The 12167-nt window shown below is 27.2% G+C and overlaps 2 protein-coding genes across 7 annotated transcripts in view; one reads left to right on the forward strand and one right to left on the reverse strand.

The window, feature by feature from the left end:
- Window positions 1–12167, reverse strand: part of LOC108754948 (calcitonin receptor-like) — a 112896-nt gene that overhangs the window by 55570 nt on the left and 45159 nt on the right. The gene's annotated exons all lie outside the window — the stretch shown is intronic.
- LOC108754946 (para-nitrobenzyl esterase-like) overlaps window positions 2308–12167 on the forward strand; it is a 15279-nt gene continuing 5419 nt past the window's right edge. Inside the window, exons 1-8 of one of the 3 annotated variants that reach the window (XM_018497618.1) lie at window positions 2308–2495; window positions 4269–4551; window positions 4892–5077; window positions 5636–5847; window positions 5956–6127; window positions 6584–6901; window positions 7221–7365; window positions 7474–7642. In XM_018497618.1, coding sequence (XP_018353120.1) covers window positions 2355–2495; window positions 4269–4551; window positions 4892–5077; window positions 5636–5847; window positions 5956–6127; window positions 6584–6901; window positions 7221–7365; window positions 7474–7636 — 1620 coding nt within the window. In that variant the 5' untranslated portion in view covers window positions 2308–2354 and the 3' untranslated portion in view covers window positions 7637–7642. Of the gene's footprint in view, window positions 2496–4268; window positions 4552–4891; window positions 5078–5635; window positions 5848–5955; window positions 6128–6583; window positions 6902–7220; window positions 7366–7473; window positions 7643–11772; window positions 11946–12167 lie in introns of those variants that run through there. The other 2 variants (XM_018497620.1, XM_018497619.1) reach the window with 2 other exon arrangements.

Consider the following 12167-nt stretch of genomic DNA (forward strand, 5'->3'; position numbering starts at 1 on the left):
ATTAAAAATTTATTAGCACGCAAGTTTTTTATCATACCTATTACGTAAGTTATTATATACAGAATGTGTGTATGTGTATCTTATTCTTTAATGGGAACAGCAGTATATCTTATAAATTTAACATCATATAAAAATGTTTTAGATAAATTTGTATTATTTAAAGAGAGACAAATAATGATAAAATCAATTTTCGAAAACATTGATTTTTTAAGATTATATGAAAGTCATCATTTTTTTTAGAATTATATATTTTTTTTACATAATATGATTCTTTTAGTAATTCTATATATAAAAATATTAAAGTAAAGTTATAAAAAAATATCAATAATTTACAAAAAAATGTATTCTTTATTCTGGCATATTTTGACATAAAATATAAAATATCTCATAAACTGTACATTTTTTTATGTACCTTAATAATTTTAGGCATAGAATATTAGAATAAATCAATTATTAGTGTAAACAAAATACATAGTTGCTTTGACAAAAGCATATATACATCGAGAAAATTTAATATTAAGTTATAATATAATTTTAAATTATACTTTATATATATTATTTCTTGTATTTTCGATGGACATCACAATATGATTCCGACATAACTTTTACTATGGTACTACTAATTTTTATCACATAAATGAAGTAATTTTTGTTAAAAGCCTTTGCTTAAACTATATTCTAACATGAAAACAGTTAATTTTTATTATGATACGCAAACAAAATTTGCTAGATATATATTTTTTTTACTTATCTTTACAATACTAACTTTTATTCAACAAATTTTGATTTTGTAATAAAAAATTTTTTACTATGAAAAAGTGTAAAAATTACGCTGCATTATTGTTTTTAAAAAAGTAGCTATAGCATTTAAACTTATAATTGTCATGATAATCCGCAATTTCTACAACATTATAGTAATTTTAAATATAAAATTTTCTCTGTGTAACAGTTGCATATTGCATAACATTTTTGAAAAGCAACTATGTACATATAATATTTTCTTTACATCAATTGATTTATCTCAGTAGTCTGCGTATAAAAATATTAACCATCCGTCGGTAACGTGGAATTTTAATTCTAATTTCATCAGCTATAAGGATTTTCAAGCAACAGAGCAAAAAAAATTGTTAATTACGAAAATGTAAAGGAAGCAAGCTTATTATTAAAATGCAAATGTTTTAATTATAGAGAATATAATATTGACAATTTAAAATAGATAATGATTTGATGTAACTTGAATTAGATTAGATAAGAAATATTGATATGACTCAATAAAAATGATAGGATCGAAATGTCTAGTTTTAATTTTAATTGTTTTTATTTCGCAGATACATTTAGCGTGAATAACGGTGATATACTCATTATCATTATTACTATTTAAATTAGAGCCTATCGTTTGTTTCACAGAGTAAATTCTTTTAATATTTCTGAATATAAATATGAAAATTTGAAAAAATTGATATACTTGTAAAAGCTTTAACAAAAAATTTGTATCATAGATGTCGGATTGTGGTATGTGAATGTGTGTGTGTGTGTGTGTGTGTGTGTGTGTGTGTTGTGTGTGTATTTTTTTATTTTACAATTTAAAATCTATCTATCAAAAGAATTCACAATCAAAATATCGATAATATGCCTTTAAAAATCTCATGACCAAAGAATTAAGATATAGTTGCCAAAATGTCATAAATATTTTACGATATATTTTGTACATCATGCTAAAATATATAAGAATAAAGTATAAAATTTCTCGTAAAAACTATTAATTTTTCGATAACTCTATCTTAATACTTTTATATATAGAATAACTAGAAATATATTTATATAAAAATATGTATATCATGTAATTACATTTTTTTTAATGGCTATAATCTTCATAGCGATAAGCTTTGTGTGATCTTAAAAAATCAATTTTTTTCAAAAATTGATTTTCAATTTTATCCTCTTTCAGACCACATTTTTGTTTAAAAATTGTTTTGTTTTTTTATACTACGACGTCAAATTTGAGAGATATAGTGCTATTTCCGTTAAAATGGAACATTCTATATATATAATTGTTATTTTATTATTAATTATTTGTAATATTTTAACATGAAAAATACCATTTGTCATGCTACTTTTTGCTACATTATGAGAGAGTTATTCGGCGACAATGGTATCATACAAACAACGAATCAGCAACTCTTCTTCATTTAATCCCCACTCTCTCGATGAGAACTGGTGTCATTATATAATATACTCTGACGTTCAGTTCCACGAGTATATATATATAGTTACATAATCTCGACATACATAGTCATACAACGTAGACCAGCAGATTCGTTAATATACCTCTGTTGCTATTCTTCCACCGTATCATGGATAATAATCGAGTAGACGTGCATGTACATGAGGGAAGATTAATCGGTATCGTTGAGGAAGCTGTCTATGGTGGTCATTACGTCGCATTCCGAGGAATACCGTACGCAAAACCGCCGGTTGGCCAACTAAGATTCAAGGTGAATAACATTCCGTTACTATAGCCGCGTTCAACATAACCGTTCAATTTTAATCTTGAGTCTAACTGACAGAAAATTCACTTCTACTTATCTGTCTTATTTTTAATTTAACCGAAAAGATATAAAATGTCAATTGAGGAAATTATAATTGAATGTTAATAATGTAAAAAAAAAAGTAGTAATCGTTTCTTTCACTGTTGTATCTCAGATCATTATTTGGCGTTTAGTTAAATTATCAGATTATAGTTATTTCTAGCGCTTTGGATTTTTCGTAAACACAACATTCAGAGAGTGATTTATAGACAAATATAAATATAAAATTAAATATAAAATTTAAGTTTATTGCAGAAAGTCAAAAATTAATATTAATATAATCGGCATTGATTTTTTTCATAATTATTATTAGATAATTTATTTATGGTATTAGTAAATTAAAAAACATTTTAGATATAAGAATAAAAAGAAATATACCTATATCTGCTCGAAAATAAAAAGAAACCTTAAAATTTTTCTCACGCTTTATTGTCTTTATTACTAATTAATTTCTAGTTGGAAACAATTTTTATTGACATATTATTAATAATTAGCAATTTGCAAAAATTAAGAAAAATTAAAATTTTGATTAAAAAAATAATTAATGCGAATTGATTCTTCACATATTAATATTCAATTATAGCGACAAATTTTTAGTATGATTTGAATAGGTACAACGATTTATTCCTGATAGAAATTAATCTTTCTGTTATAACATTCACACACACACACACACATGTAATTAAAGCATATAAAAACGTAAACAGTATAACTGAAGCAGTAAATAAACCAATTTATTAACCAGAGGATTTTGTTTAAGGAGAGAAGAGCCAAATTACAGTTGAGACTTTTAAATCTGAAGGAAAGGGGGAGAAGTCGAGTATGAACTATTGGACCTGTTATGTTCTATATTATTATTTTTTAATTTTTTTTAATTTAAATTTAAAAAAGTAATCTTGAATTCTCGGAAAACTTTTCTATATTTTTTTCCTTCAATTCTTTCTTCTTTTCTAAAATTAATTTCTTTTAAATACTCATTAAGCATAGTCTGTAAATATGTAATTGTTTTGAATTATTTTTGTCTTCATTTAAGATCTAGAGGTGACATAGCTTCCCCCTCTTGACTACATCCATGGGTCGATCAGTCACAGTCGAGCGTTCTTTTCAGGTTGACCTATTTTTGAGATTGCTCAATTGTAAATGGTTGTCATTTACTGCATAAGTTCTATTGCTTAGGTTTTTCAACGTGCTAATATCTAAGGACGCACATAATATATGAAAAAAAATTATATAAGTGTCGCTTGAAATTTTTCGTAAATAATTCGAATGCTATACGAACGCGAAAACTTTATTATCGATTTTATTGTATTGTCGATAAATTGTTATTGACAAATGAAAAATTATATAATTTACATAATTCAAGGACTTTAGTTACACGTTTATGAGCTTTGCTTTCTTTCCATTAATCATCATTCTTGAGTTTATGACGTATAGTATACATTACGAAATAGAGTATAAATAATATTCATAATAAAAAACCTCCCAAAAAAATCTGAAGAATCGATACGCGTGTCAATCATTTATATCAAAAATTAGTTAATTTTCTCGATCCAAACATTTGCGCGCAGATCAACTATAAAGCAAATTACACAATGGACAGATTGTTCTACATGTTCTTGTTATAAAAAAGATATATCAGATTGATTCTGATAAATAAAAGCTATACATTTATCTACACAGGATCCGCTACCACCAGAAAGATGGTTTGGCCACAGAGATGCCTCAAAATATGGAAATATCGCTGTTCAAGTTGATTTACTAACACGTGAAATAGTAGGTGATGAAGATTGTCTCTATCTAAATGTATATACTATAGATATTGTGAAAAAACGTCCAGTTATGGTGTGGATACATGGTGGCGGTTTTGCCTGGGGTTCTGGTAATGCAACCTGGTATGGTCCCGATTATATTGTTCGGAAGGACGTGGTACTCGTTACGCTAAATTACAGACTAGGAGCTCTTGGTACGTTGCATATTAGCTAGATACGAAATTATGCAAGACGCATCTCTCAGTATGCTGTTTTTTTTTTAAATAACATTTTACGTATAATATATTTTATGTATAATATATATGTATTACTGTAATGTATATGTACGATATACTGTACGTACAAATGCTACTTCGTATTGTGTCGAAATTATCTTTGCATTATTTAAAGCAAAAAATGTTAAAGGAAATATTACGATTAATAAATTTTACTTATATGAGGTATAATATATAGACCATCTATGTATAATATATAGTTCTACTTCTGATCTTAGTCATTCGAATTTGCAAATGAAAGATGCATTAATGACTTCAGGTTTTCTAAACCTCTACGACAAAGTAGTAACAGGTAATCAAGGTCTAAAAGATATAATTATGGCGTTAAAATGGATCCAAAAAAATATATCACAATTTGGTGGAGACCCGAATAACGTCACTATCTTTGGCGAAAGTGCTGGTGGAGCTATCGTGCATTATCTAAACTTATCTCCGTTAGGCAAAGGTATAATAACCTACAGACCTATTAATATGTAATGATATAATATCCTTGAATTTTATCTAGTATTTATTATTAAATTTCCTATTAAATATTCAAAAAGTTTGATCATTTTGAACTAGATTTTTCTTCGACAAAAATCTAAGTTATATGTTCTCGTAATTGTAAGATTAAAGATGAACGCTGTTTGTCCAAATCTCTTTCTCTCTCTTCCTTCTTTGTCCTTCAACAAAAAGTAGGTAATAAATTCATCGTTAAAAAAATCCATCTTAAGCAAAATATATATTAGAAAAATTTCTGTGTGAAACATTTGAAATTTTAATTTAAATATTAATGATAAAAACTTATGAATAATGTTAAAATTTGTAGGGGGAATAACTAATAATTTCTTCCAAAACATTTTCTCGAAAATAAAATTGATTCCGAAGTGACTAAAAAAACAATAATTGAAAGAATGCTTAGATCAGTTCTATAGAATAACCTGGATATTATTAAACTGAAGAAACAACAAGAAAGATATAATGATAATTAATTAATATAACTAAATTCAATTGCAATTTCCAGGTTTATTTCACAAAGCGATCTCGCAAAGCGGCGTCGCTTCGAATCCTTGGAGCTTGACTGAATGGACAAACAAAATGATGAGCAGAGGTTTTCAACTTGCCGAGAAACTTGGAAAAGTCACATCAGATCCGAAAGTCGCTTATGAGTTTCTTAAGACAATCGATGCAAAAAAACTCACAAAAGTTGGACAGAAGTTTCTTGCCACACCAGTAGTAAGTATTTCAATATTTGTTAATAATTTTGCAATATAAGCACGATTGATTGTACTACAAATTGCAAACAAATTATCAAATATTTTCATTGGTTTAACGTTTTTGCAGGAACGTCTACAACATGTTTTAATATTTACACCTACTTTAGATTATGAATCACCGAATCCATTCTTTCCAGAACATCCAAATACGTTAATACAACGCGGAGTTAAAGTGCCATGGCTTTTAGGAAATAACAGTTGTGAAGGGTCTTTTCTCATATGCAGTACATTTTTCGGACGTAAGTGCATATGTTTGTGCGTTCATTCATTAAATATCTTAATAGCCACTGTAGTGTATAAATTTTTATATGATGTGACCTATAAAGAACAACACAAACTTAAAATTGTGTGTGTTGTGTGTGTGTGTGCATGCGCACGATACATACATACACACACATCAGTATGTTGCGTGTATGTATATATCAATATTAAGCAAACATTTTCTGGATAAGATCATAGACATATCTATATGTCTGTTATCAATGTAATGTTATCAATGTAATGTTATACACACGCTGGGGTTTTTTTAACAGGTCATTGTATAAAAAATAATATACTATAATATTTATACGCTAATAGATATTCTTTTTAGCGAAATAAATTATTTTTTAACAAATATGTCTCTTAAATATTATCCACATGCCATCTAGCATCTGTAGTCATTAGTAACAATAAAGTTTTTAAAATTGTTTTAGAAATAAGCAAAGAAGCTCTCAAAGAAGTTGATTCTGATTTCACGAAAACTATAATGCCTAGAGCTTTATCTGCAATGTCCAAAATACCGATCACAGTTGAAGAGTTACGATTTTTATATTTTGGAAATAAAGCAGTATCAGAAGAAACTTTAACGAATTACGCTGATTTTCTTAGCGATGTCGTATTTAATCGTGGTATCATGGAAGCAGTTGATATCCAAATGAGTTTTGACAGTTACACGCCAACATATCTGTATAAATTCTCATATGAAAGTAAAACTTACCTCGTAAAGGAAATAATAAAGGTTACATTGCCAGGTAATGTCACTTATTTTACTTAAAATCATATAAAAATCTTTAATCCTTTATTAAGGAATACGAGTGCACTTATATTATGTTAGACATCGTTAAAAAACAAATCTAAATTTTTATAAATTATTATAAGAGATCGAAAATGTATCAATATGCATTTAAAAATATTTCACTTAAAAAAATTAAAGATTACACACACACACACATACACACATACATACACATTTTGTAGTACTATTTACAAGTTAAATATTACTTCAAAATAGAAATCTAGCCTGCGTTTTTAAAATTAATGTATTATATAACAATATTTTATTTTTTGTAGGAGTGACTCATGCCGAAGATTTATTTTTTTTATTTTATCCTTATATGACAAAAGAATTCAATTTGCCACCACCTTTACCTAATTCGGATGACTATAAAATAATAGATTGCTTAACCCAAATGTGGACAAATTTTGCTAAAACAGGGTGCGAAGAATTAAAAACATTAATTTTTTTTAATTAAAAATTAATTTTTTCGTTAAAAAAGTTTTGTAATTGTGTATTAATAACTAATTTTTAATTTTCAACTAATAGAGATCCAACACCTATTATTACGAATATGACTCCCACTAAATGGACTCCACTGAAGCGTGGAAATATGTGCGATTATTTAAATATTGATCTTATTCCTCGCATGGAAAGCATTCGTAAAGGAGAACGACGCTGCGATTGGAAGAATATGAAACACAAACTATGAAATTCTGTTAGTATATTATTTATATTAAAATTTTATATTTCCAAAGGAGAGAGGGTACAAATTTTCGAGAGTTTCCCAACTACTCGGGGATCGTTTTATTTCTATATTTTCTTATGTATTTTTCTTCGTAGAAATCGAAAATAATTATTGTAATAACGTCAAATTTAAGGAAAAATTGATATTAAAATCCTTATTTGCATCATTACAAAATCTTTCATTAGAACATTTGTTACAAAAAAATTAATAATTTTACCGCAAAATAAGATAAAAAGCAGTTAAAAACAGATAACCGAGATACTCAAAAGCTGCCAAACGACTATGGGTTGGGACAGAACGACTTTGTGGCACAATAAACAAACGTCAACCTATTCACACACAAGCATGAAGTCTATGAATATATCGCTTGTTTTTTGCGCCCCTCAGTCACTCATCTATTCGGGCTCTAATGCGTACAGCTTACGGCAGACACGCGATGCTTGGAGTGAGTATCAAGATGACATATATGCTATAATCAGAAATATAATTTAATTAACGTTGTGGTGCAATATTACTCACATTTGATTCAATTTGGAATTAATTTCTAAATTATTGAGGCATAACTGATAGCGATTTCATAATGATGCGAATAAGGATTTTATTCATTTTATTTTAATGTAATTCTTCCTTAAATCTGGCGTTATTATAATAATTATTTTCGGTTTCTACAAAGAAAAATACATAAGAAAACATACAAATAAAACAATCTCCGAATGGTCAGAAAACTCTCGAAAGTTTGTATTCTCCTTTTCATATTTAAGATAAATGTTATTTTATTACACACATTTTGAAAAAATATATCCTATTAAATTGAGATCACATTCATGTAAAAAATGTTTTATAAAAAAGAACAATTAGATTAATATAACAATTCCTATTTTTCCTGACATTTTTGTCTTTAATTTATTAAATATTGAGGAGTTCTATACAATTTCTTAATCATTTTTTAAATTAATATTGTTATATTTAATATTACTATAAAATTTACAATATATGTAAAATATTATTGTTCTTTTCTATGTGAAGTTTAAATTCTAGCAAATAAATCAACACAAACAAATAAATAATAATATACAATGAAAAGGTTCTAACATTTAACAATAAAAACTTAAAGAAATTTGCCAATGAGACCTTGCATCAAGTGTTCAATGTGATGATTTATGTATTCACAAAAATATAATATAATTATAAACGTTTCGTATAATTACGACATCAATATTGTGTGTTCTCTTCAAAGTGCAAAAAATGGATAAATACTAGCAATGTTTCGTCCTAATGTATATAAAATAAATTATCTAAATTATGACATTACTTATGTAGGACAAACCAAATGATTATTAAAAACAAGAATTGATGAACATCGTAAACATATTAATAGAAATACAGGACAGAATTCGGTAATTACAGAATGTAAATTAGAATGCAATCATAATTTCGATTGGAATAACGTCAAAATTTTAGACGAAGAAAGAGTTCTCAATAGACGTCTTATCTCAGAAGCAATATACAGGATAGGCCAAAAGTCTGGATACACCCAAATATTTCATAAACGAAGCATTTTAGAAAAAAATGTTTCTTACAAAAATTCTAAAGCTTAAAAAAACGCATTCAATGATAGTAGTTATTTAACCTAGGATGACGTTGTCAAAATCGGGTCAAGATCATCATAAATTTTTTTAATAAAACCCCTCCTTTTTCATATTCTTGTAGCTTATCTCGAGAGCTTTCCAAAACACATAATTAAGTTCATTTTCATTAAATATTTTTCGAGTTATCGGGCAGTTAAAAGTTACAGTATTGTCTGCATTACCCAAGATGTCTGATCGATGGCTCAAACCTCTTGTATGATAATATCTTGAATAACATTTGTTAAAATCAAGGTCATTGGAGAATTGTTTCTCTTATTTTCATTTTTACATAAAAATGAATTTTCAGTGCAAAAATGAAAATAAGAGAAACAATCTCCAGTGACCTTGATCTTAACAAATATTATTCAGGACATGATCCTGAACAATATTCAAAAGATTTTAGCTGTCGGTTAGACACCTTGCGTAATGCTAATGTCGGCGGTATTATAACTTTCAAGCCTTATAACTCGCAAAGTATTTAATGAAAATAAACTTAATTATAGTGTTTTGGAAAGCTCTCGAGATAAGCTACAAGAATATGTAATAAAAAAGAGGGAATTCTATTTAAAAAATTCATGTTGATCTTAACCTGATCTTGACAACGCTATTCTAGGTCAAATACCTACTATCGTTAAATCGTCTTTTTAAGCCTTACAACTTTTGTAAGAAACATTTTTTTTTTAATGCTAACTATCGTTTATGAGATATTTGGGTGTATCCAGACTTTTTGCACATCCTGTACATTAAAAAACAGAGAAACGCTTTAAATATACAGAGCGACACGGATCTATTGGATCCTTTATATCATGACATTTGTTTGTAAATGAGTGCTGCTTCCATACTTGTTAATCTTATTTCTGATAAATGATTTTGTTATTGACCTCTCATAAACAAATTGAGACTCAACGTTCTCTTATTATATTATACAGAACATCGTTAACCTGTTTCTCAAGTAAGTAGTACTCAGTGCACAATTATTAATTTGATATTAAGTCAATGTTCTTTGTTAAAAGCCTCATTATTTATTTTTATTATAATGGCTTTCTTAATAATCTGAGTATCCGATGAGATACGACAGACGAAGATTACAATCTTGACGAAAATTACAGCTAACGATGTATTTTACATTTTTGACAACACATATCAAATGAATGCAATGTTTCTGGAGGATGACATATTTTTTGCACTTTGAAGAATACACAATATTGATGTCGAAACGTCTGTAATTATATTACATTTTTGTAAATACTTGAATCATTATCACGTATTCAATGTGACAATAGTGATTCATGTATTCATAAAAATATAATATAATTACAGACGTTTCGACATCAATTGAACATCTGATGCAGGCTCTCATTAGCAAATTTTCTTAAGTTTTTATTGATAAACAAGTAAAATTTGAGCTCTAACGAATAAATCAACATAAACAAGTAAAATGTCTTTGCGAGTCCCCGCTAATGAAAGGAGAGAGAGAGAGAGAGAGAGAGAGAGAGAGAGAGAGAGAGAGAGAGAGAGCGCGTACGGAAATAATTTATATTAAACCTCTCAGATTAAATAATGATAAAACTTATTCCTCGAGTACATACGTTTCATCCCGGATCTGGAGCTTCTTTAAGCGTTAACAATTAGAACCAGAATTACAAAGAATCTGATTATTTAGACATAATATTCTCATAAGAAGATAAAGGAGATAAGAGTTGAATTCATATTGTCGGATTTCAAAAATATATACAGTGAATACAAAAAGTATTCGTACAGAGAAAATATTTTTTAATAAAACTTTATTTTTAAATTTAAATATTATCCAATAAAAAATGAGTCATCAAATTGATGTCGAATCGATATTGATACGATGATTTCAATACCAATTCGTCGATTCGACATTTAATTGACGATCATTTTTTGCTCGGTAATTAACAATTTATTCATAAAATATAAAATAGACTGTATGTTTCTTAAAATTATATATATCAAAAAGACTTGTATTAATTATAGAAAATATATCATCTGAAAAATAAGCAAAAATTAAAAGTTCCATTGTATGCACGGATGCTCAAAAAGTATTCATACAGTCGAGAAATTTAGCTTGTAATATCAGAAATACATGCGAAGCTCATTTGTATATATTAGAATAGAATGTATTCATTGTATAAAATTGCTAATTAATGTTTATTTTCTACAAATGAGACTTTTTTTATAAAAAATTTCCTTGTACGAATACTTTTTGTTCTCACTGTAAATATGACCTTCAAAACAATAGATCATCATCTCTCTGTATTTTCAATGCAATTAATATAAGTTTGAAATTAATCATTTTAGACTTACATTAAAGTCAAACGTATTATATCCATTTCTAATTTTAAATTACGTAACAATTATTAATCTGATAAAATTGTAAATGCAAAATATGGAGACAGATAACACCTGCAAAACTGATATAACACGTTTGACTTTCGATAAGGTATCATAGTGCAGATATTACTTCTTCCTATGTCATAGGATGCATTAAATAGATCAGTGAAGAGGATTCGTATTTAAGATCGAAACGTATATGTATTCGAAAGAAATTTCATCACTACTTAATTTGAGAGGTTTCATTTAAATTATTTCTGTACGCTCTTTTAAAGCGGAGGCTGGCAAAGGTATTTTACTTATTTATAAGTTGAAGAACTGTGACAAAAATTTCAATTTTTTGAAAAAACGTTTAATTTGAATTCATAAATAATACCGTGTATTTATTTTTCGCTCATTCTAAAAAATATATATATTTTCAATATATTTAATTGCTATTTCTCTTTTTCAAAATCTGAATTTAATTTTCAAATTAAAAAATAATTTCAACTTTATTATATATATATATATAT

Source organism: Trachymyrmex septentrionalis, unplaced genomic scaffold, assembly GCF_001594115.1.
Source record: "Trachymyrmex septentrionalis isolate Tsep2-gDNA-1 unplaced genomic scaffold, Tsep1.0 scaffold83, whole genome shotgun sequence".
Taxonomy (NCBI): domain Eukaryota; kingdom Metazoa; phylum Arthropoda; class Insecta; order Hymenoptera; family Formicidae; genus Trachymyrmex; species Trachymyrmex septentrionalis.